General features: G+C 40.7%; 1 protein-coding gene across 13 annotated transcripts in view; it reads right to left on the bottom strand.

Annotated features, from left to right (window-relative positions):
• The window catches only part of LOC307267615 (uncharacterized protein), a 275,732-nt gene that overhangs the window by 21,605 nt on the left and 229,969 nt on the right, over positions 1–24,158 (bottom strand). For 4 of the 13 annotated variants that reach the window (XM_080049981.1, XM_080049979.1, XM_080049980.1 and 1 more), the window contains 8 exons: positions 16,487–16,606; positions 15,116–15,235; positions 14,447–14,566; positions 13,892–14,011; positions 8,052–8,275; positions 5,954–7,745; positions 4,675–4,848; positions 651–824 (listed from right to left, as the gene is read on the bottom strand). In XM_080049981.1, coding sequence (XP_079906107.1) covers positions 651–824; positions 4,675–4,848; positions 5,954–7,745; positions 8,052–8,275; positions 13,892–14,011; positions 14,447–14,566; positions 15,116–15,235; positions 16,487–16,606 — 2,844 coding nt within the window. Of the gene's footprint in view, positions 1–650; positions 825–4,674; positions 4,849–5,953; positions 7,746–8,051; positions 8,276–13,891; positions 14,012–14,446; positions 14,567–15,115; positions 15,236–16,486; positions 16,607–18,923; positions 19,044–19,641; positions 19,787–20,476; positions 20,514–24,158 lie in introns of those variants that run through there. The other 9 variants (XM_080049983.1, XM_080049977.1, XM_080049982.1 and 6 more) reach the window with 8 other exon arrangements.

The following is a 24,158-nucleotide window of genomic DNA, read 5'->3' as shown; positions in this document are numbered from 1 at the left end:
TTTTATTTATTTAACCTTTATTTACCCAGGCAAGCAAATTAAGAACAAAATTCTTATTTTCAAGTGCAGCCTGAAGGGGAAGGGGGAGGGGAGTGCTAAAAGTGAAAACAAGGTTATATATTCTCTTTCAACTAGTAAATGTTTACAATATAAACTAAGATGTTAGTTGGATGATCTTCGGTATAAAAATCCCAATTAACCAAACATGACGGACAGAAATTAAACATTTTCTTTTGTGACTGCAGAATAAAGAAATACACTTTGTAAAAGAAAATTAAAATATAAACAAAGAAAATTCATAAATGTATGGTTCTAAGCTAAGTTTGTTCATAAATGAAAAATTGTCATCCTCAATAAATGTTCATCCTCAAGCCCGGTCTGAGCTTGGAAAGACAGCTTTTAGCTTCAGTGCCCCCGACTCCTGGAACAACCAACAGCATAAAGTTTTTGTCCCTTTGTCAGCTTGTTCTATATTTTCTCCTCAATTGATCTTTCGAGAATAAATAAAGGAAATGAATGAATGAATGAAAAATGAGGTTAAATTGTTAATTAAATAATTGTATAAATGTATGGTATGGATGAAAGTTATACATTGGGTTTAATTATTAATTAAATATATATAAGATCTACAATAGTAACAGTGAACTGACCTCAGAGTCTCCAGTCTACAGAGTGGACTCTCCAGAAAACCACACAGCAGCTTCACTCCTGAATCCTCAAGCTTGTTGTCACTCAGATCCAGCTCTCTGAGATGGGAGGGGTTGGACTTCAGAATTGAGGCCAGAGAAGCACAGCTGATCTCTGACAAACTGCAGCTCAACAATCTGAAGAAAGAATAAATGATGTAAATAAAAAATTAATAATAACTAGAACTGCAAGCAGTTATGAACGGGGCCAAGCCTCCTGCGCGACTCGGGATCGGGCGTTGTCGTCCGCGGCGCCGGCCCCTCGCTTCACGGAATCCGAGGATGTAAAGTTTTTGAATGTGGGATGTTCGGTTTGGGAGTTACAGACCAAAAGGCAAAAAAATCACAGAGAAAGATGCTCAAGTGGCTAAGGAGATGTATACTTTTTGTGTTTTTGGTGCCCCCTTTTGGAGTAAATTAACGAAAATGTAGAACCAACCTGAGAACCATAGGACAAACACATGTCTGAAGTTTGGTGTTAATAGGATGAATCATTTTGGATTATGGAGCAGTTTGGTACAAGGTAGCTAATGCGCAAATATTTAAGCGCTACGGTTTGTTCTTCCGATGGTCGTAGAAAAATTCTTTATACAACTTTTGCTCGTGGGAGTCGGTAGAGCATAATGCTTTTGGTTTTGTCCAAATCATGCAAAAACTGTAGAAAGAGTATGTTGTTTTTTTTAGATATTTTTTTGGAATTTTTATGCTTTATTTGATAGTGTAGAGACAGAGTTGAAACGGGGCAGAGAGGGGAGTGACATGCAGAGAACAACCGCGGGCTGGAATCAAACCCGGGTTCGCTGCTGGCCGAGGCCCTTGGGGGGGACGCCCTACCAACTGAGCAAAGGGCGCCCCCAATCGACACAGTTTTTACGACATAGCGAAGAATCTATACTGGCGCGAATGGGCGTGACCTATGCTAAAAGATGCAGCTGACTTGTGTGAATCTGTGGATATAAAGTTTTTGACTGTGGGATGTTCGGTGTGGAAGTTATAGCCCGAAACGCGTTTTCTTTGCTGTTGTTCCAAGATATACATTTTTTGTGGTTTTGGCGCCCCCTATTGATATATTTCGCAAAACTGTCTAAAGTAGAAAGCTGCAGCTGAATTTACCGAACAAGTGGATGTCAAGTTTTTAAATGTGCGATGTTTGGTTGGGGAGTTATGAGCAAAAGCAGATTGTCAGCCTCTCCACTGTAAAGACACTTTTTTTAATTTCCCGCCAAAACGCTTAGATAATGGCAAAAACAGGAACATTTTTGAAAAACAAATTTTTTTGGAGTCGGTAGAGCATAATGCTTTTGGTTTCGTCCAAATCGGGCAAAAACTGTAGGAGGAGTATGTTTTGGTGACTTGTGTGAATCAGTGGATATAAAGTTTTTGACTGTCGGATGTTCGGTGTGGGAGTTATACGCGTTTTCCTTTGTTGTAGCGCCACCGGCCGGCATGTCTGAATTTTTTTGTCTGCGTACCCGGCATGGACCTGGATGTAGTCATGCATGTGGCATGTCCCAACCATTTACGGTTTGGGCTGCAGCACCAGTTTTACGTAAGGAAAAATAATAAAAACTCTTGCAAAAACAATAGGGTTCCATGCCCAGCATGGCTATGGATCCACGTTTGAAGCGATCTAGACCGGAAAAGTCTAATCTATAATGATAAGCTAGTATTTAATGTTTATTAGTTATGTCCTAGTAAACCCGTATTAACTAACTTGTAACACTATGCTCTAATTGTAAATTCTCTCTTCATAAAAAATGTCTCCCCTCTCACCACGGTTCCTGCTATGAGATGCGAATCCCGGCCTCTGCGGTTGAAAGCGCAAGAATCACCCTCAAGACTACCTGAGATACTTCTAAATAAAGGAAAATTTTCAATAAGTACCATGGTATTCAGCGTTTTAATTCATCAAAACCTATTCATCTATAGAATGAAACCAGTTTATGTACTATCACACTTTATATTTGTTTCAGATAATCTTCCTCTTTTTTCCCCTTATGTTCGTTATCAGAAAATAAATCCTCTAAACTTATACCCATTTGAAGACTTATGTGTTTATTTTTATTTTTTTCACTACTCTCAGACAGAAGATATCATTCACAAGTTATTATATTCAGTTGTATGCAATTTATTTTGGTAAACCACCCTTCCTAAAAAATAGAACAGATATACTATTTTCAGGTTTTAAATGCCCGCGTTAAACCTGGGAAGGTATTAAAACCTATTATTTTATTTTAAAAGATTTGGTTTATGAGATTATGTATTGTAGTGTGGTCAACAAATGTAGGCTGTGCACGGGTTATACCAAACTTACGCTGTGTCCTCAGAGGGGCGACTCTCGTTCTGTTGGGAAAAAAACCCAATCTAGGTCCGTGGTATTCTCAACATAAACTATGGTGACAGAGACGTGCGGAACATTTTACTGGTTTTTATTCAAATTACATGATATTACAAAATCATATAACAGAAAGACAGAAAAGACAGAAATTAGTTTATATACCTACATACTCATCAAATGGAGTTTTTTCTATTTCCCATTATAGATGTTTACTTGGTCAATTTCCTAAATTTGTTGTAAAGCTTAAGATGATCAGAGCTATGTGCATGCTCTCCGATTGAATCTTTCGCCTATCCCTGATCTAAATTCCCCGAAATCTTAAAAAATTATGAGGACTTAAGAGATATTGCCCAACAAAAAGAGTCATTTTAGACCACTAATATTCCGTTAATTCCATTCACCATCCTATGAGATTTCCTATTCTTTCTTTCCCCCTCTAAAGTTCACAATTTTACCAAGTCATCTGTGTTTAGATAGAAAGAGAGAGAGAGATGTGCTTATTGCATTCCGCCTGTGTGTCACCGAGTTGAGTACCCAACTCCCGTCTCTCTCCTCGGTCCCCTCTTTTTAATCAAAGGGGAGGTGTCCCTATCCAGAGAAAACTCATGGGAGGAGCCTACCAAGAGAAACACATGAAAATCTTCCTTTATCGCCCCCTCTGTTCCCCTACGTGAATACACCCTGTCACTATCTTAACTTACAAAAAATAACAAACACTTCCTTTGTTTTTTCACAATAAACCCACATTTTCTCAACCCACCCGGAAACCAACCTTACTCAATCCGGATTTTAAAATAAAACAGTTTAACACATAAAATGTACGAACAAAACAGTTTTATCACATCTAATAGCCACAATACATAACACGTTGCTCTGCAAAACACGGTCCCATGCCGAGAGCAACACGGTCCCATGCCCTTCTCGGGCTTGGCCCCCTAACAACTCATTTGTATTTTGCTTCTTTAAGGGCGTATTCACACCTGCCGTGTTTAGTTCGCACTTCCGCCTTCGGTTTCGCACTGAAACACAAATGGTCTCTCCTGCCATGTGTTTGTAGTAACTACAACAGAGTCCCTTTACTCCTAAAATCCTTCTTCAATTTTCCTTGTTACCATGGTTTCCAGTGTTGTCAGTCACTAGTGCTCAAAGCATTTGGCTTCACGAATGAGTCAACACTGTGCAGGGAATACTCCTGTTGTAATGTATTAGTTTCAAATTGCAGTTAGTTTATTATTTCAAACGTCTTTGGAGAAGACTATAAATAAAAATAAATCTATAAAATTCAACCTGCCAAAGTGGCCTGTGGGAGTGCCTGTTTTACTGCTGAAATCCTGCTGTCTCTCTCTCTCTGTTTAAACAGAAGCTCAAACTCTCTGCAGCCTGTTTATCTGCTATCAACAGATCTTGAACCACCTCGTTCATATCCCTCACACACTCTACAGCCTCATCAGAACTGACATCATCTTCACTGACTGATGGACCACAATGTGAGTCTGTGGAAGCTGAAAAAACATTGTCCAGTAAAACATTTCCTTTTTATAATTTGAAATTTGTGCTCAGGCAAATCTGAACATCTATGAACCAAAACTTTAAACCTCAGCCGATTAAACAAATAGAAAACTCTACATGAGCAACAGTCAGTGAACTGACCTCAGTGTCTCCAGTCTGCAGTTTGGACTCTCCAGTCCGGCACAGAGAGCCTTCACTCCTGAATCCTGCAGGTTGTTCCAACTCATGTCCAGCTCTCTCAGATGGGAGAGGTTGGACTTCAGAGCTGAAGCCACAACTTCACAGTGAGTCGCTGAGAGTCCGCAGTCAGATAGTCTGTAATGACATATTTATTACAAAATGAGCAAACACAAACAGGCATAAAGTTTTAGTTCACATTTACATAATTAATCTGATCTCCATGAATCAATCAATCACCCAGTACTTTACACATGGTAACTTCTCACATATGTCATAAATACCCCATAGACTCCCGATAACCCATAAAGTGATTGGTGCAATAAATAAATAAATATACATCTGATGGTGGTAGGGTTGTTGAGTGTTATGCAGCGATGCAAAGTCCAGTTCATAGTTATGGAGGTGTATGTGATGCAATTATGTCACAGAGGGGTGTACAATGGGGAGTGGGGGGGCACACTGTCCATTTAGCAGCCTGACTGCCTGGGGATATAGACTGTTGGCCAGCCTGCTAGTTTTGGCCCTGATGGACCTATATCTTCTGCCAGAGGGCATTGGTTGAAACAGGTGGTGTGCTGGGTGTAGATTGTCCTGAAGGATGTTTTTACTCGGCGCATGCAGCGGGAGGTGAACACAGTAGCGATGTCTGGTAGGAAGGGTTAGTAACAGACAGACAGACAGACAGACAGACAGATATCAAAGGTAGGTGCCCCAATGATCTTCTCTTGGACTGAGCACACAGCCCTGGGGAGCCCCGGTGTTGATGGTCAGAATTGAGGATGTGTGCTTGCCCACCCTTACATATTGTGTGCGGTTTGTTAGAAAGTCCAGTATCCAGTTGCATAATGTGCATGTTTGACATGAAACAATAAATCTCACCACTCTCTCTCACCTACAGACATTTAATCTTTGTTTCAATAATCTTGCAGACGGCCATCTTGACTTCTTCAGCAATGTTACATATTCACTTGAAATATAAAGTCTATCACATGAACATAATCAATAAATGACGAAAAAGCATTTATCCAGGACCTCTCATTCGGAAAATTATTAAATATTTTTTTTTAAATTCTGGAGCATAGTCGTAATCTGTGACAAAAAAAACTGCCATATAAATGTAATAAACACGTTGAACACTTCTTTAAGACAAAGAAGAATTAAAGCTTTTATAATGAGTATATTTAAAGAACTCAACTACGTATCTACACTTTTTTACATTGTTAATCACACCTGGACTTACACAGCCTTTCTGCAGTTCCTCACAGCTGGAATCAGTCTCTGTTTTCCCTGGTCTGATGTTTTGTACTTCTTCAGGTCCAACTCATCCAGAACCTCCTCTGACATCTGCAGCATGTAGGCCAGAGCAGAGCAGTGGATCTCAGAGAGTTCCTTCTCTGATCTGCTCTCTGACTTCAGGAACTCTTGGATCTCCTGATGAACTGATTGGTCGTTCATCTCGGTCAGACAATGGAAGATGTTGATGCTTCTGTCAGGAGAGATCTTATAACTGTTCATCTCCTTTAGGTTGTTGATGGCCTTCTGGATGATTTCTGGACTGTTGTCTGTTGGACCCAGCAGGCCTCCTAAGAGTCTCCGGTTGGACTCCTGAGAGAGGCCATGAAGGAAGCGGACAAACAGATCCAGGTGGCCATTTCTGCTTTCAAGGGATTTCTCTATTGCTTTCCTCAGAAAGACATCCAGGGATGAATTTACATACTCTTCTCCCAGGAAGTCCTCCAGTACCTCTGTGTTATTGTTGGTGTAACAGTGGTGCATGTAGACTGCAGCCAGAAACTCCTGAATGCTCAGATGAACAAAGCTGTAGACTGTTTTCTGGAAGATCACACTCTCTCTTTTGAAGATCTCGGTACAAACTCCTGAGAACACCGATGCCTCTGTGACATCCAGACCACACTGCTCCAGGTCTTCTTGGTAGAACATCATGTTTCCTTTCTGCAGCTGTTCAAACGCCAGCCTCCCCAGCTTCAGAAGAACTTCCCTGTCGGCCTCCGTCAGCTCCTGTGGACTCGTCTCATGTCCCTCTTCATACTTCTCCTTCTTCCTCTTTGTCTGAACAAGTACAAAGTGTGAGTACATGCCAGTCAGGGTCTTGGGCAGCTCTCCTCTCTGGTCTGTAGTCAACCTGTGCTCCAGAACTGTAGCAGTGATCCAGCAGAAGACTGGGATTAGACACATGATGTGGAGGCTCCTGGATGTCTTGATGTGTGAGATGATGCTGCTGGACAGCTCTTCATCACTGACTCTCCTCTTGAAGTATTCCTCCTTCTGTGGGTCAGTGAAGCCTCGTACTTCTGTCACCCTGTCAACACATGTAGGAGGGATCTGATTGGCTGCTGCAGGTCGGGAAGTTATCCAGATGAGAGCTGAGGGAAGCATATTCCCCTGGATGAGGTTTGTCAGCAGCACGTTGACTGATGACTTCTGTGTGACATCAGACACAACCTCATTGTTGTGGAAATCCAGTGAAAGTCTGCTTTCATCCAGGCCGTCAAAGATGAACAAAACTTTACAGAGAGCGAGCTTCTCTGCTGTGACCTTCTGTAATGTTGGATGGAAAACATGGAGCAGATTGAGAAGACTGTACTGCTCATCTCTGATCAAGTTCAGCTCCCTGAACGAAAGCAGAATCAGCAGACTGACATCTTGGTTTTCCTTGCCCTCTGCCCAGTCCAGAGTGAACTTCTGCACTGAGAAGGTTTTTCCAATTCCAGCGACGCCGTTGGTAAGGACGACTCTGATGTGTCCCTGTTGGTCAGGTAAGGCTTTAAAGATGTCATGGCACTTGATTGGAGTGTCATGGAAGGTCACCATCTTGGAAGCGGTCTCAAGCTGCGTGACCTCATGTTGGGTATTAACCTCTTCACTCTGTCCCTCTGTGATGTAGAGCTCAGTGTAGATCCTGTTGAGGAGAGTTCCTCTTCCTGTTTGATCAGTTCCTTCAGTCACACGTTCACATCTCCTCTTCAGACTGATCTTAAATTCATCTAGAACCTCCTGCAGACCACCACTCACTAAGAGACAAAACAAAGACAATGTTTTAATTTAAATCATTTAATTATATTCAAGGCAGACAGTAAAACTAATATAAGAGATGTTGTGATTTTTATGAAAATCATTATTGTCTATGTACAACACAACAAATAAACCAAGACGAATCCATAAGAAGTTTGCTTCAGCACAATAAATTAGACCATGTTACGATCTTAGTGTCTCAGGCTGACCCAGATGTCTTGGTTCTGACTGAATCATGGCTGAACAGCAGTACACATGACTCTATGGTGACACGATGACAACAGCTGACAGATCTGGAATCTTACTTTGTAGATTGATGGTCTGACTGGCTGTCTGCAGTCCTGGTCTGGATCTTTGTCCACACTGGGGACAGGAGGAGTCTCCTGATGGATCAGACTGGTCCCAGTATGAGGTGATGCACCGTCTGCAGAACCAGTGTCCACAGCTGGTAGAGACCGGATCCTTCAGGACGTCCTGACACAAACCACAGCAGGACGGCTGCTCCTCCACAGAAACATCACTCCTCTTCCTGTGAAGACATTCGGTAATTAATTAATGATTTATTGCTGTTTATGAACAACTCAAATCATCGTCTGTGGGTCCTGGGGACTCACTACATTGAAGACCTATCTACATCACTGCGAGTGATAGAATTTTTTGTCAAGGATCTGTCATGATCCTGCTTGGGCCTCTAGGCCTTGTGTTGTTTTTTCCCTTTTACCCTTGTCTGTGTGCTGGTCTAATTGCAGGGTTGGAGTCAGGTGTGCTGGAGTCAATCACCAGCATTCACAGCTGCCATCAATCATCAATCAACTGCTCTTCATATACCCGGCCCTACCTTCCAGACACTGCCAGATTGTAGATTCTGTTTCCACACAGTCAGTCCTCTCTCTAAGCTAACCTGTTTGCAGCTCCGCTTTGTGCATTTTTCCTGGCTAACTCCTGTTTTTTCTGCCACAGCTCTCCCGGCCTGACTCCAGCCACCAGCTCCAGCCCTCGCCCGCCAGCACTTCCTCCCGGATCCCTCTGTCTGCCTGCTCTAGCCTGCTCACACTCAGCTCCCTGGACTTGCCCCGTTGCTCTCTCCCTGGAGCCCCATGACAGCCAGCTCCCCCCCCCCCCCGGATCACGGTCCTAACACCCTGCTGGTTACTTCCAAAATAAATCTTCTTTAAACTGATACTGTCTCCGCGCCTGTGTCCTCCTGATCCAGCCGTTACAGGATCCATATTTAAATTATATTGGTCCCACACTCTTATCAGTGTTTCCCCCAGCGCTTTAAGGCTTAGGTGAGTCAATCTAGGGAAAAAAAGGGCTTAACCCCAAAAAAATTGATACAAAAGGTTTTTCAATGGATTCCAGTAGTATTTGGTGTGCTGAATAACATACTAAAAGTCTACCAAAATCTACCCCCCAGAAAGCCCTCATTTCCAAGATGGCGGCCGAAATGGCGGCGGGTAGCTTGAAATGGCTATATCTCAAATTGAAAAAATGTTGCAAAGGAATTTTCAACTGATTTTGGTACCTCTGGACATGCTTACAAACATACTAAAAATCTAGGAAAATACACCTTCCGGAAAGGCTTCATTTTCAAGATGGCGTCCAAAATGGTGGCTGGCCAAGCTTAAAATGGCTATATATCTCAATAGAAAAATATTATTCAAATGATTTTTCACTTGATTCCTGCAAATATGCTTATGACCATACTAACAATCTAGGAAAATATACCTCCCAGAAAGGCTTCATTTTCATAATGGTGTCCAAAATGGCGGCCGGGAGCGTAGAATGGCTATATCTCAAATGGAAAATGTTACAAAAGAATGTTTCAACTGATTCTGGTACCTCTATACATTAAGAAAGTGCGACAAATCTAGGTAAATATAACTGCTAGAAAGGCGTCATTTTCAAAATGACTGCCTGATGGTATAGGGGAGGGCTGGGCGATTAATTGAAATTCAATTTCGATTACGATTTTGGCGTCCCTCGATCATGAAAACAAGATAATCGTAATAAATTGATTATTGTGTCGCACGCCGTGTCTTGTGTGGTAAATGCAGCGAACCCTTCTGTGCCCCCACCCAAACACTTTCGCTTTCAGCGATTGCAATGCAATGGTTTATTCAGCATAAAGTTAAAGTACTCGCCCAAGACTGATGTTAAATCGAAACACAAAAGCCTTGCGTGAGCGAAATAGCGAGTTGCCAGTTGAAACTCCGTGACGGTGGGTAACGGTGTCATTCACAGTGACACCTCGCCAGTGTGAGCCGCCGCACAGAAAAGCCCTGTGGCTTTACGGCTAAAATGAACCGGGGATATCCTGCCTGTTAACGTTGTTGATGTGGAAGGCTTCAGCTCAGATCTTGTCATCGAGACGACATTGATGAGGTCATTGAAGACGCATGGAAGTGGAATGACTGACAATCAGAGAGCCCTTTGGACCATGTCAAAGTGCATAACATCACAGTACAACACCGCAATGCAGGAGTTCACAAACCAGACATACACAACATCAGAACAGCACAAGGACTCAACAGAGGCAAGGATGAAAAGGGATGCTGCTGACCTGGAGAAGATCACTTCAAAACTTGCTATATGGTCACCTTTCTCTCCAGACTCTTCTTTAAGGAATGTTGTTACAGGTGTTGTTGCTGAGGACGGAGTGAACGTGCATGATTATGACTCTGTTGGACGCAATATCATGCACAAAATGATTGGACAGCCTGCATTCACGTTCTCATTTAGTAGAAAGGATAAAGCCATAACCCTTGGACAAAAATCGTCTATCAAGGTTGCTCCTGATCGAACAATTGATTTTGCACTTCTTTTTCAACGTTTCCTGATTGTCTCCCAAACTGGAGAGCTATCATTGGAGGAGGTTATGCGTTACGAACTCAGTCCTTTCCCTCCTGCCCTCTTTGAAGCTGGAAACATCTTCCGCAAGGCTGATAAACCACAACTTGCGCACGCAATCTGTGATCATGCAAGTGATGCAATCCTAGATTCTGTACCAGAAACAGATCATTATGTTCTTGATGGAGGTTCACTCCTTCACCGAATACCATGGAAGCACGGACAAAGCTATAGTAAAATTGTGCAGTCATATGCAGACTTCACCATCCAACATTATGGCTCAGCTACAACCATTGTGTTCGATGGCTATGGGGATGGGCCATCCATTAAAGACAACACACATCAAAGAAGAGGAAACAATATTCATCCCATTGTCAACTTCACTGCTGAGACAGAGTTCTCAGGTAAGAAGGAGGAGTTCATGTCAAGAGATCTGAATAAACAAAGGCTGATCCAAATGATAAGCGATGAACTGAAAGAAAGGGGTTGCACTGTGGTCAATTCAATTGGAGATGCTGATGTAGACATCGTAAGGGCCGCAGTGGAATCATCTCTTCTTCACACCACTACGCTGATTGGAGAAGATACAGATCTCCTTGTCTTACTACTTCACTATGCACAGAGAGATAGTAAGGGCGTATATTTCAGATCAGACAAGTCAAAAGCTGATGGCAGTTTTAAAGTGTATGCCGTAAACCATTTAAAAGAAGTACTTGGACATGATGTGTGTTCTCAGTTGATGTTCATCCATGCTCTCACTGGCTGTGACACAACTTCTCGGATCTTCGGGGTTTGCAAAAAGACTGCTTTCCAGAAGCTTGTAAAAGGGGATCCCGTCCTTCGATCTTGTGCCAATGCATTCATTGTCCCAAACCAGACCACAGAGGTGATTGATGACCTTGGGTGCCAAGTAATGGCTGTCCTCTTTGGTGGAAAGTGCACAGATTCCCTTGCAGCAATGCGATATAACATTTTCAGCAAGAAGGTTGTCTCAGCTTCATCAACTGTAACGCCTGAACGTCTGCCACCAACTGAATCGTAGAGCGTACTACCAGGTCATGGTCTGGATGGGAACAGAAGATGGTATGGATGCCCTGAACTGGGGGTGGAGCCTGCAGGACAATAGATTTGTCCCACTCATGTCAACAACGAATGTTGCTCCAGACAGTCTCTTGAAGGTCATTCATTGTAACTGTACCACTGCCTGCAAGACACTCCGCTGTTCTTGCAGAAAATATGGACTACCTTGTACTACTGTCTGTGGACCATGTCAACTTAAGGAATGTGACAATCCACTTAACAAGTTTCTTCCAGAGGAGCCCGAAGATGATGATGAATAAAGACCACAATAAGTGTGGCATTTATGTTATTCAACAACAACACCACCTTTCTAGTTTGAATAGTAACCAATTTGAACCATTTAACCAATGTAAGCTTACAGGCAGTCATTTTGAAAATGATGCCTTTCTAGCAGTTATATTTACCTAGATTTGTCGCACTTTCTTAATGTATAGAGGTACCAGAATCAGTTGACATTCTTTTGTAACATTTTCCATTTGAGATATAGCCATTCTACGCTCCCGGCCGCCATTTTGGACGCCATTATGAAAATGAAGCCTTTCTGGGAGGTATATTTTCCTAGATTGTTAGTATGTTCATAAGCATATTTGCAGGTACCAGAATCAAGTTAAAAATCATTCGAATAATCTTTTTCTATTGAGATATATAGCCATTTTAAGCTTGGCCGGCCACCATTTTGGACGCCATCTTGAAAATTAAGCCTTTCCGGAAGGTGTATTTTCCTAGATTTTTAGTATGTTTGTAAGCATGTCCAGAGGTACCAAAATCAGTTGAAAATTCCTTTGCAACATTTTTTCAATTTGAGATATAGCCATTTCAAGCTCCCGGCCGCCATTTCGGCCGCCATCTTGGAAATGAGGGCTTTCTGGGGGGTAGATTTTGGTAGACTTTTAGTATGTTATTCAGCACACCAAATACTACTGGAATCCATTGAAAAACCTTTTGTATCAATTTTTTTGGGGTTAAGCCCTTTTTTTTCCTAGATTGACTCACCTAGCTACAATTAATGTACTAGCAAGCGCGATGTGTGCATGTGTCTCCAAGCGTTTCTCTATCTTTCTGCTGCTCTGTGTCTGCGGCTTTGCGCGCGCGACTACGGCATGCACTCGGGAGAGTTAAACGAGCAGAAGCAAACCGACATTTAACTGGTGGCGATAATAAACGCAGTGCGGTTCTATGGGGATATTTAGCTGAACAGAAAGAAGTGCTCTGCAAAGCTAGAACAGTTTAAGACTCCACATCACCGTGGCAACACAACCTATCTAACAGCTCAGACAGCGCAGAGAAAAGTTTGATGAATGCATGAGAGTGATGTCCCAGGCAAGTTTCAGTAAGTTTACAGAAGTGCCACACTGTTACTGTCTTTGAAATGCAATTAGTCATTTTAAGGGGAAAACACATTGTATTTATTATTTCAACTATTGAGTTATTTTTCAAACAGCCTGCTAGTGTAGGCCAAGATTATTCAATTTCTGAATTTTTAATGCTGCTTTATTTTTATATGAATTGGGAAATACATGTTTCAAAACGACCAATAACCTCTGTATTTAAAAAGAAACCAAGCAAGTAGGCTAATAATAACAATTAATGAATTATAGGCTATCGCATCACAGTAGGCCTATTGTCCACAATAATCGCACAACAGCCCCCATCCAACAAGGAACTTTAAAAAGTTGAATTTGCAATTTGATGTGCATACACATGTTAAGTGTATGGTCCATTAATTGTATTTAGTATGTCTGCATGGTATTGCACCAAAACAGTAGAAGTTTTCTTTAATTGTGCTTTGTACTGTCTGCATGTTTGCACAAAATTTGTACCTGCACATAGCAAACAAAATTGCACAACTCAACTGTGAGGTCAGTGTCTGTTGTATTTTTGTATTCAAATAAGCAGTTGTTTATTTCTTTACTGTGCATTGGCATCTTTGAGCAAAATACCGGCAAAAATGTTGCAGTGCCTCCCATGAACCTGGGCAGTGACCACCTTGACTAAGACATTTTCTGGGAGAAACACTGCTTATCTTCTATTTTTACGAGAATTTCCTAAATTGGGCCTATCTGTTAAACCAGTACCCATGTAACCTTATTGTCTATAAGCTCCTTTATATTCGTCTATTTTCTTTCTCGATGCTGCCTTTCTCTGCTGTGAGGATAGGAAGGCAGGAAAGATGGATCGATACTATGCCCACTGTTCTTTTTTCTTTGTTTCTTACTTTGTGTTTAAGGGTCCAGGTTCATTACTGAAGTATGGAGGTATAGGTAAAGACCAGTCACTCTTCATAGACAGACAGCTGGGGACTGGAGACGCTGCTCTCTGTCTCTGGTACTGAACTCTGCAAACACAAAGATATTTTATTATTATTTTTAATAATTATTTATATCATGTGAATCCATGATACATTATCTGAAGACAAAGCCATTCCGGAAGATTTAAAAGGAATGCAATATTGAAAACATGAAAAGATTAGATTCTCTATCTAGGATCTATACCTAAATAATATTGGTCCCACTCTCTCATCTTCTATTTTACGAGGGTTTCATATATCAGCCTAGCCTGTCTTTGTACCTTTTTACTTGCTTATTGAAGTACCGATGTAACCTTTTTACTTGCTTATATGCTCTTTTATATTTATCTACTTTTCTTTCTCAATGCTGCCTTTCTCTGCTGTAGAGGATAGAAAGGGAGAGGGTGGATGGATACTATGCCCACTATCTTAATTTCTTTCTCTCTTCCTCTCTGGGTTTGAGCGACAACTGCGTTCACTTACTTTGTGTCTGAGGGTCGAGGTTCATTACTGAAGTCTGGAGGTATAGGTAAAGACCAGTCACTCTTCATAGACAGACAGCTGGGGACTGGAGACGCTGCTCTCTGTCTCTGGTACTGAACTCTGCAAACACAAAGATATTTTATTATTATTTTTAATAATTATTTATATCATGTGAATCCTTGATAAATTATCTGAAGACAAAGCCATTCTGGAAGCTCTGAATATACAACTTGCTGCCGCTGTAGACAATAAGGAGGTTTAACATTTATAGAATCTTATTTTAGACAAACACTTAAGTGACCAACAGCTGACATTTCAATAAGATTTAAAAGGAATGTAATATTGAAAACATGAACTGATTAGATTCTCTATCTAGGATCTATACCTAAATAATATTGGTCCCACTCTCTCATCTTCTATTTTACGAGGCTTTCTAATATCAGCCTAGCCTGTCTTTGTACCTTTTTACTTGCTTATTGAAAACCAGTACCCATGTTACCTTTTTAAATGTGTATATGCTCTTTTATATGTATCTATTTTTCTTTCTCAATGCTGCCTTTTTCTGCTGTAGAGGATATAAAGGGAGAGGGGTGGATGGATACTATGCCCACTATCTTATTTTCTTTCTCTCTTCCTCTCTGGGTTTGAGCAACAGCTGCGTTCACTTACTTTGTGTCTGAGGGTCCAGGTTCATTACTGAAGTATGGAGGTTCAGGTAAAGACCAGTCACTCTTCATAGACAGACAGCTGGGGACTGGAGACACTGCTCTCTGTCTCTGGTACTGAACTCTGCAAACACCAAGATATTTTATTAGTTTTAATAATTAGAGTATTCATATCATGTGAATACTTGATAAATTCTCTGATGACAAAGCCGTTCAGGAAGCTCTAAATACACAACCTGCTGCCGCTGTGGATAATTGGGAGCTTAAACGTTTTTGTAGCATCTTACGGCCTGTGCACACATCCTGCGTCTACCTCTGGAACGCGTCGCCTTACCTTACTGCTGCGTCTCTCTGACTTTTCTCGGACACACATGGAACGTCTCAGCAGCTGCTGCTGCTGCAGCGCTGCTTCTAAAAGCCCTATCTTTCTACATAGTGTTTTCATAGATAATTCCCATTAAAAATGAAGTTCTTTCGTGTAATTTATGATGCATATGATTTATATTGAGTCTAACATTGAGTCTGGACAGTAATCCGTGCGCCACATTTTCGCTTGTTGGAAGTTTTATTTTGAAAGGGACACACCAGGAAATGGTGAAACTACTGTGAAAGCTGCCGGTATGAAGTCAATATGACTCTCAGCAGAGTATTTCTCTATCAGTTAAAGCAGAGAGACCCGAGAGAGACGCGCGGCTCTCAGAAAAAAACAGGCGAGCCTCCTGAGATAAAGGGGAGCGTCGCTGCAGACGTGCCTCCGACGCGCATCAGCAGTGCGTCTGAGGTTGGATGTGTGCCCGCTATAGGTTGATTACACGTTCAGTGACAAAAAGTCAGACGCAGACGCGAGGTAGACGCGCAGTAGAGGTAGGATGTGTGCAGAGGCCATTAGTTTAGAAAAACACTTTCCTAAGTGACCAACAGCTGCCTCAGATACTAAGAGGAAGATGTATTTCTGTGTCATAAAGTGTATTCAGTAATTACACAGATAATTGCTAATTAAATACAGTTTAAAAGGTAATTGCAATAAGATTTAAAATAATTGTTATATTGAAAACATGAAAAGATTAGATTCTCTATCTAGGATCTATACCTAAATAATATTGGTCCCACTCTCTCATCTTCTATTTTACGAGGGTTTCTAATATCAGCCTAGCCTGTCTTTGTACCTTTTTACTTGCTTATTGAAAACCAGTACCCATGTTACCTTTTTTAAATGTTTATATGCTCTTTTATATGTATCTATTTTTCTTTCTCAATGCTGCCTTTCTCTGCTGTAGAGGATAGAAAGGGAGAGGGTTGGATGGATACTATGCCCACTATCTTATTTTCTTTCTCTCTTCCTCTCTGGGTTTGAGCGACAGCTGCGTTCACTTACTTTGTGTCTGAGGGTCGAGGTTCATTACTGAAGTATGGAGGTTCAGGTAAAGACCAGTCACTCTTCATAGACAGACAGCTGGGGACTGGAGACTCTGCTCTCTGTCTCTGGTACTGAACCCTGCAAACACCAAGATCTTTTATTATTTTTAATAATTATTCATATCATGTGAATCCTTGATAAATTCTCTGAGAACAAATTCATTCAGGAAGCTCTAAATACACAAACTGCTGCAGCTGTAGATAATAAGGAGGTTTAACTTTTCTAGCATCTTAGTTTAGACAAACACTTTTCTATATGACTAACAGCTGTCTCAGATACTAAGAGGAAGATGACACAAAACATTTCTCTTTGTGTCTCTAAGTTTATTCAACAACTACATTAAGAAATGACAATAAAATATAATTTAAAAAGTTAAACTGTATATAGTATTAAAAACAGGCAAAGAATGTTTATGCACATAGCATGGATACAGAAGGTAGGAGTGCTCAGGGGCTACAGCACCCTGTAAGTCCAGGTATTAAAGAAAACAATTAATAAAAACATATGGGGGCGCTCGAGGTGTAGTGGTTAGAGCACCCCCCCCCCCCCCCCCCCACCCCACCCCCATGAGGCTCAGTCCTCGCAGCAGACCAGGTTCGAATCCGACCCGTGGTCGGTTCCCTGCATGTCATTCCCCTCTCTGCCCCATTTCATCTGTCTCACTGCACTATAAATAAAGCATTAAATGTGCCAATTTTTTTTTAAAGTAGATAAATGTTTACATATAGGGGAGAGTGGCCTAAGTTGTGCCGGTGGGGAAGTTGTGCCACCCCTTGTTTCTAGAAAACCATAGAAGAAATTGGAAATGTGACCACATATCTAAGAAGAGCCATCCATTTGACTCATCCTGTAAAGAAGGGGGAAACATGGAATAAGATATAAGCACATTTAAGCTCAAAAAACAAAGTAAAATGTCCATGATCAAGGTTTTTTTTTTGATTATTGTGTCTGAACAATTATAGACACGTTTGAAAACATTTGACACATGTCTTAGTGCTTTATTATGCTACACTTTGAGTCTATACAGTTAGCACGATGTCAGCCCTAAACTGCTGCATCATGCTTACTATCCAAAATTCTAGGGTTGGGGTGATTTGTGCCAGAGGGCCTGGGGTGAGTTATAAGTAAGTAAGTAAGTAAAATGTATTTATAAAAGCACATTTATAACAGTTTGCACCGTCCAAAGTGCTGAACATAGTGCATTCAGTAGGTAAACAATGAAGGTAAAATAACAATAACCAAAAATAAAAGACATAAAGCCCAGACATCCACAAACAAACAAAGATAGTAGTGCAGAGGTAAGATAGTTAATGGGGAGGAAAAAACAGGGTGTACATATGGGTTTTGAACCTTGATTTAAAGGCAGAAATGGAGGGGGAATCGCATATGCCAGGTGGCAGTTGGTTCTACAAGGTCGGAGCAGCTAGTGCAAAGTAAATTTCTGAGAGTTGTGCCATTGGCATGGCTATATACGCTGGTCACCAAAAGAAAGTGATTGTCTACAGTAGCTCAGAAGAGAGTGACATCTCCATTCCACTTAACGACACCATTGATGAGAGTTCAGATGGCCAGAAAGATGATGATGGTGACTTTGTCATTGTGAGCTTTGCAGGTAAAACCATAAGATCTGCTAGGCCTTGTTTAAGAAAATTGTCCTTCAATCTTTGTCAACTATTTACTTTATTTACTTTAAATACACCTTAAATAAGTGATTGTCTAATGGATTTGTCTTGCGTTACAGTTTATGAGATATATATCAATGGCACAATTTGCCCCATGGTATTCTCTCCAATGGCACAACTTACACCACACCGGGGGCAAGTTGTGCCACAAGACAACTTTTTTTCTGAAAGCTATATTTCTTCAACAGTCTATTCCAGATCCAAAGTTTTTATTGCTAGGGATATATGTACATATTTGAGTTGGAGACATAACTGTCAAGGCCTCACTTTAAAATCACTTTGAGTAAAAAGTGGCACAACTTAGGCCACTCTCCCCTACTGCACTCGCCTGGTCAGTGAACAATTCTCTGATCATGAAGCCTCATGTTACTCCATAAGTCTCTGGTTCATCAGTTCAGTGTATGAACTACACTGCAGACTGGAGTCTCTCACAGTGACAAACTGAGTGACTCGTGATAAGGCTCCGTCTCTCTTCCTCTCTGGGTTAGAGCAACAGCTGCGTATGCTATATCAAGCTGAGTTAATGCAGAATGTAATATCTACTTTTTGGGGATTTAAATTTGGTTTACAGCCACAACAAAGGTGTTAAGTGTTTTGTGCCCCAACAAAGCCTTCCAGGCAACGCTGCCTGTAAGGCTTTGTTGGGGGCACAAAACAACATCGAGCCACAACAAAATGTTAGCAGCTAAATTAGTTTGTACCAGTTCACTTACTTTGTGTCTGAGGGTCGAGGTTCATTACTGAAGACTGGAGGAGACACTCTGGACCAGTCACTCTTCATAGACAGACAGCTGGGGACTGGAGACTCTGCTCTCTGTCTCTGGTACTGAAACCTGCAAACATAAAGATGTCTTATTATTTTTAATAATTATTCATATCATGTGAATCCTTGATAAATTATCTGATGACAAATCCATTCAGGAAGCTCTAAATACACAAACTGCTGCAGCTTTAGATCATTAGGAGGTTAAACGTTATAGAATGTTAGATTAGATACATACTTTTAGATACTACAAGGAAGATGGCACAAAATATTTCTCTTTGTGTCACAAAGTTCATTCAGCAATTACACAAAGAAATGTTAATAAAATGTAGTTTAAAAAGTAATTTCGACTAGGTTTAAAAGGAATGTAGTACTGAGAACATGAAAAGATTAGATTGTTTTTTACAAAGCATGGACACAGAAAGTAGGAGTGTTCAGGAGGCTACAGCACAGCAATATGTTAATATTTAACAGGTTCATTCCTTATCCTGACAGAGTCTCTCATAATGAGGCTCCGCCTCTCTTCCTATCTGGGTTATTGCTGCATATGAATTGAGGAAGTGGATCAAGATAATTTAATGCAGATTGTAATATTTTCAGATTTTAAAATGGTTTACGGCCACAAACAATTTTTTAGTAGCTAAAGGAGTTTGTACCAGTTCACTTACTTTGTGTCTGAGGGTCGAGGTTTATTACTGAAGACTGGAGGAGACACTCTGGACCAGTCACTCTTCATAGACAGACAGCTGGGGACTGGAGACACTGATCTGTCCTCTTCCTCCATGTTAACACTCCTTTTGGACTTCAGCCAATCTGAGGTGAAACGGTAAACAATGACTGTGAACTCAAAACATAAAGAAGTAAAACAGGTTTGTTCGGGAGTCAGACTGAGAGAACAGGGATATCTATAACTTTCCAAGCTTTAAACAGTTCTTGTATCTGTTCAACTAATCCTAAATATCCCCATATAGCAGAAGCTGCGATTGTTTTCCGCCACAGTTCAGCGACGGCTTGGCTGTCGGCATCCATGTTTGTTTGTTTTACTCACCGGCCTGCAGCACTAACAACCAATATTAAATGTAATATGACGTAATACATTTCAGGTGCACTGGTGCAACCGTGGGTGTGTTTGTCTGTGTGTAGTGCTCACCCAGATCAACTTTTTAACATGATGGTTTAATGATCATCTCCCTTTGCTTCAACAGGTTTAATTAAAATGGGTTTTGGCGTAAATGTTGGAACATTATCTCATCTTTGTTTAAATTATGTTCTATCTATCTATCTATCTATCTATCTATCTATCTATCTATCTATCTATCTATCTATCTATCTATCTATCTATCTATCTATCTATCTATCTATCTATCTATCTATCTATCTATCTATCTATCTATCTCAAACTAAATAACTTTTCCACATTACTTTTATATACAGTTCACAGGGAGAAAAAAAATACTCAGAGACTGTGACAGTAACATAGTAAAATGTCTTAATAACACTCACCCTGCCTCAGTCTGCAGCTTCCATCTTTCCTCTCTGCTCTGTCGACTCAAAATGGAGTCTGACCCGTTTGAATACTTTCACTGACAGGGTTCCCTCCCTGTTCTAATGTAGCACGGTTACCTGGTCCCTGTTGCTCCGCCCAGCTCCATTTACAGGAAATCATGTGTTTACCTGTGTGTGTGTGTGTGTGTGTGTGTGTGTGTGTGTGTGTGTGTGTGTGTGTGTGTGTGTGTGTGTGTGTGTGTGTGTGTGTGTGTGTGTGTGTGTGTGTGTACACGTGCATGTCTTTTTAGGCTTGATTGGGGTGAGCCAATCTTGTGTGGACCCGTGCAGTTTTGATAGGCATATTATCAGCACACTGCATGATGGTTAATTTTTATCCTACTTGCTCTGGATGCTCAACAACAATTCTTGATGGGAAACGACTTGCTGACACATTAAGCTCTTTGGGAGTTTTCGCCCCATGCTACTGATGACACTCTGTTATTGACTTTGTAAATGTTTTTGACACAAAAAACACATTTACATGTACATTTCTGACAAAAACATTTGAACGCATTTGTGAATTAATGTAAAAGTAATAAGTGTTTCTGCCTTTTACATGCAGTGTATTGAACACGCCTGTATTGTCTCGTTTTAAAGTCAACTGAAAAATTGGTTGCATTAATTTGTTGATAGGTGCTGTACACATGATATATCTTATAATAAAGTCTACCATGAGCATTTCCAAATAGCACATAGTGATTTATTCTATTGTATTTGTCTTTTTTTGGATTATTATTCTGTTTACATAGTGTTTACACAGCTCACCTCTGGTGTAAATATAGAACAGCAAAACTGAAAAAGTTACAGGTAGCGTATAACGATGCGTTTAGGATCCTCCTTAAGCTTCCCAGGTGGACTAGTGCTAGCTCCTTGTTTGTGACTAGTAATGTCCCCACCTTTCATGCTGTGTTGAGGAATTTAATGTATACATTTATGTGTCGACTTCTAGAGTCAAAAAACAAAGTAATAACTGCAGCCCTCAGTCACTGACACTAAACAGAGTGATACAGGGTTCTCCTCTGGGCTGTGGAAACATTGGAATCGATGCTTGTATGTATTTTAATTTGTGTTGTCATGCATTTGTATTGTCTTTTTATGTGGAACTTTGAGTCCGGAATAAAGTATTCATTCATTCATAGTGCTCTGTTTCTTAAAAAAGTCTACTACCAATGACATAACACTTACCATAGCAGTGTAGGCCGATTGTTGAAAAAAAAGAAAAAGTAAAAAAAGACCCTTACCCTATTTCCACCATCACACATTGATTGAAGCCAGCTCAGTGCTGTTCAACTTCAGGTTCAGCTTACTGATCCCTCCCGACAGATATCAGCTGATCCACTTTCCAAGCTCAGCTCATCTCAAACTTTTTGTTTGTGTGTGAGGTGCTCACAGGTGCTGTTAAAAAAGATGTGTTAATGATCATTTCCTTTGGTTCACCGGGTTGAATATAAAATTAAAAAGTGTTTTGGTCAAATATTGGAATATCTCATCATGACATTTAATCAAGATAAATCAATCAATTGTTTAAAACTAAAGACTAAGACATTATAGTTGACAGCTAACTAACCTTAGCAACAGAATATAACAGACAGCTATGGTAGCTAACCTTAGTTATCTTAACAACAGATGTTAACAGACAGATAAGTAGCTAACTAAACCTAGTTATCTTAAGAGTAGTTATCAAACAGCTATAACGTAAGCAGGAGATCTTTCTAACAGTAGTTCATGTATCTCAAAGCTTTTATTTTGACATTAACTGCTTTTTTCTCTTAATGGCGTAAAATTCAGCTGTCGCTAAAAAACGGTCAAGTTCACTGAAAAGTATTAGCTAACACCGGGACGCTAAGCTAGCTCACTAACTGTTATCAGCCGTTACCTGAGCTTGTCCCAGTGAGTAAGAGAGAGACCAACGCCGATCCACTAACTTAACTTACCTCCTGTAGTAAACATCTTCCTCGCGGCAGCCTCCGTTCCTCCTCTTCACTAACAGCGCCATGTCCTCGCTCCGTTTCATCCATCGAACCTTCTAGACATTTCTACTACACAAAAACCCCGGGGCCGGAGGATAAGCACAGTGCGCAGAGATGATCAATACAACTACACGTCCAGACTACATTTCTATCATCTTTTTTTTCTTTCCTATGTTTGATATCGCTTTGATATTGTCTCCCCATGTTTATGTATTTGATGTTTTCTTTAGTAAGGCCAACTATAAATGCCCTGCTAAAAATGTAAATAAAGTCTGAAAAAAAAAGTCCATCATCAGTCATTGATCAATGTGAATGTGTAAAGGCGGTTTAATTTATAATTCGAATAATAAGAGAAATCGCCCAGCGTGTCTCCCTGATTGCTCTCTGTCTGTCTGAGTGCTGTGTTGTATGGTTGAGTGTCAGTTCATTGCTGATGCAGCAGCGCCATCTGCTGTCCAAACAAACACACTACTAGTCACATATCAGACCTCAGTCCATTTTCACAGTTAATTTTTCGGCATCTGTTGTTGATCCTGTAAGTCTAAAAAGATCCAGGTGCTCCGACTCGGTAACTTTAAAATATTTCTGAAAGTCTCATTTCTCCTCTGATGATCATAAATGACATGTAACAGCAAACGAGACCATCAGTGTAAAAGAATGCTAATTTTTTTATATAGTTTTTCTCAATGCCTTTGTCATGGGTATACGCTCACGATCATATACTGTATATCAATATTGGTTTAACGTTAATCAAATATTGGAATATCTCATGACATTTCAACAAGATAAATCAATCGATTGTTTAAAACTAAAGACTAAAACATTATAGTAGACAGCTAACTAACCATAGCAACATAATATAACCGACAGCTATGGAAGCTAAACTTAGTTATTTTAACAACAAATGTTAACCGATAGTAGCTAACTAAACCTAGCTATCTTAAGGGTAGCTATCTAACAGCTATAACGTAAGCAGGAGATCTTTCTAACAGTAGTTCATGTATCTCAAAGCTTTAATTTTGACATTAACTGATTTTTTCTCTTAATGGCCTCAAATTCAGCTTTGGCTAAAAAAAAACGGTCAAGTTCACTGACAAGTATTAGCTAACACCGGGACGCTAAGCTTAGCTGGCTCACTAATGGTTACCTCCCGCTCGTCAAAACGTGTCATGAGTTTGTTTCATTGTGTAGTAGAGAGAGAGAGAGAGAGAGAGAGAGAGAGAGAGAGAGAGAGAGAGAGAGAGAGAGAGAGAGAGAGAGAGAGAGAGAGAGAAGCGAGAGAGAGAGAGACAGAGAGAGAGAGACTTACCTCCTTACTTCACGCACCTCCATGTAATAATCTCGCAGCCTCTTTTCTTCCTCTTCACAAATAGCTTCTGGTCGCTTTAGCCGTCTCGTCCTCGCAAGATGCCATCTAAGCTAATCACACCCAATGATTACCATTACGGGACTAGCTAACGCGTCGACACACTATTATATAAAGCTGTTAGCACGCTAGTTAAGGATACTAAGATAGCGCACTAACGGTTATCAGCGTCAACTCTGATCAGAGTTTGTCCAAGTTTGAGAGAGAGAGAGAGAGAGAGAGAGAGAGAGAGAGAGAGAGAGAGAGAGAGAGAGAGAGAGAGAGAGAGAGAGAGAGAGAGAGAGAGAGAGAGAGACTAACC

Source organism: Ammodytes marinus, assembly GCF_949987685.1.
Source record: "Ammodytes marinus genome assembly, chromosome: 21".
NCBI classification, from domain to species: Eukaryota; Metazoa; Chordata; class Actinopteri; order Uranoscopiformes; family Ammodytidae; genus Ammodytes; species Ammodytes marinus.
This window is presented reverse-complemented; position numbering and strand designations above follow the sequence as displayed.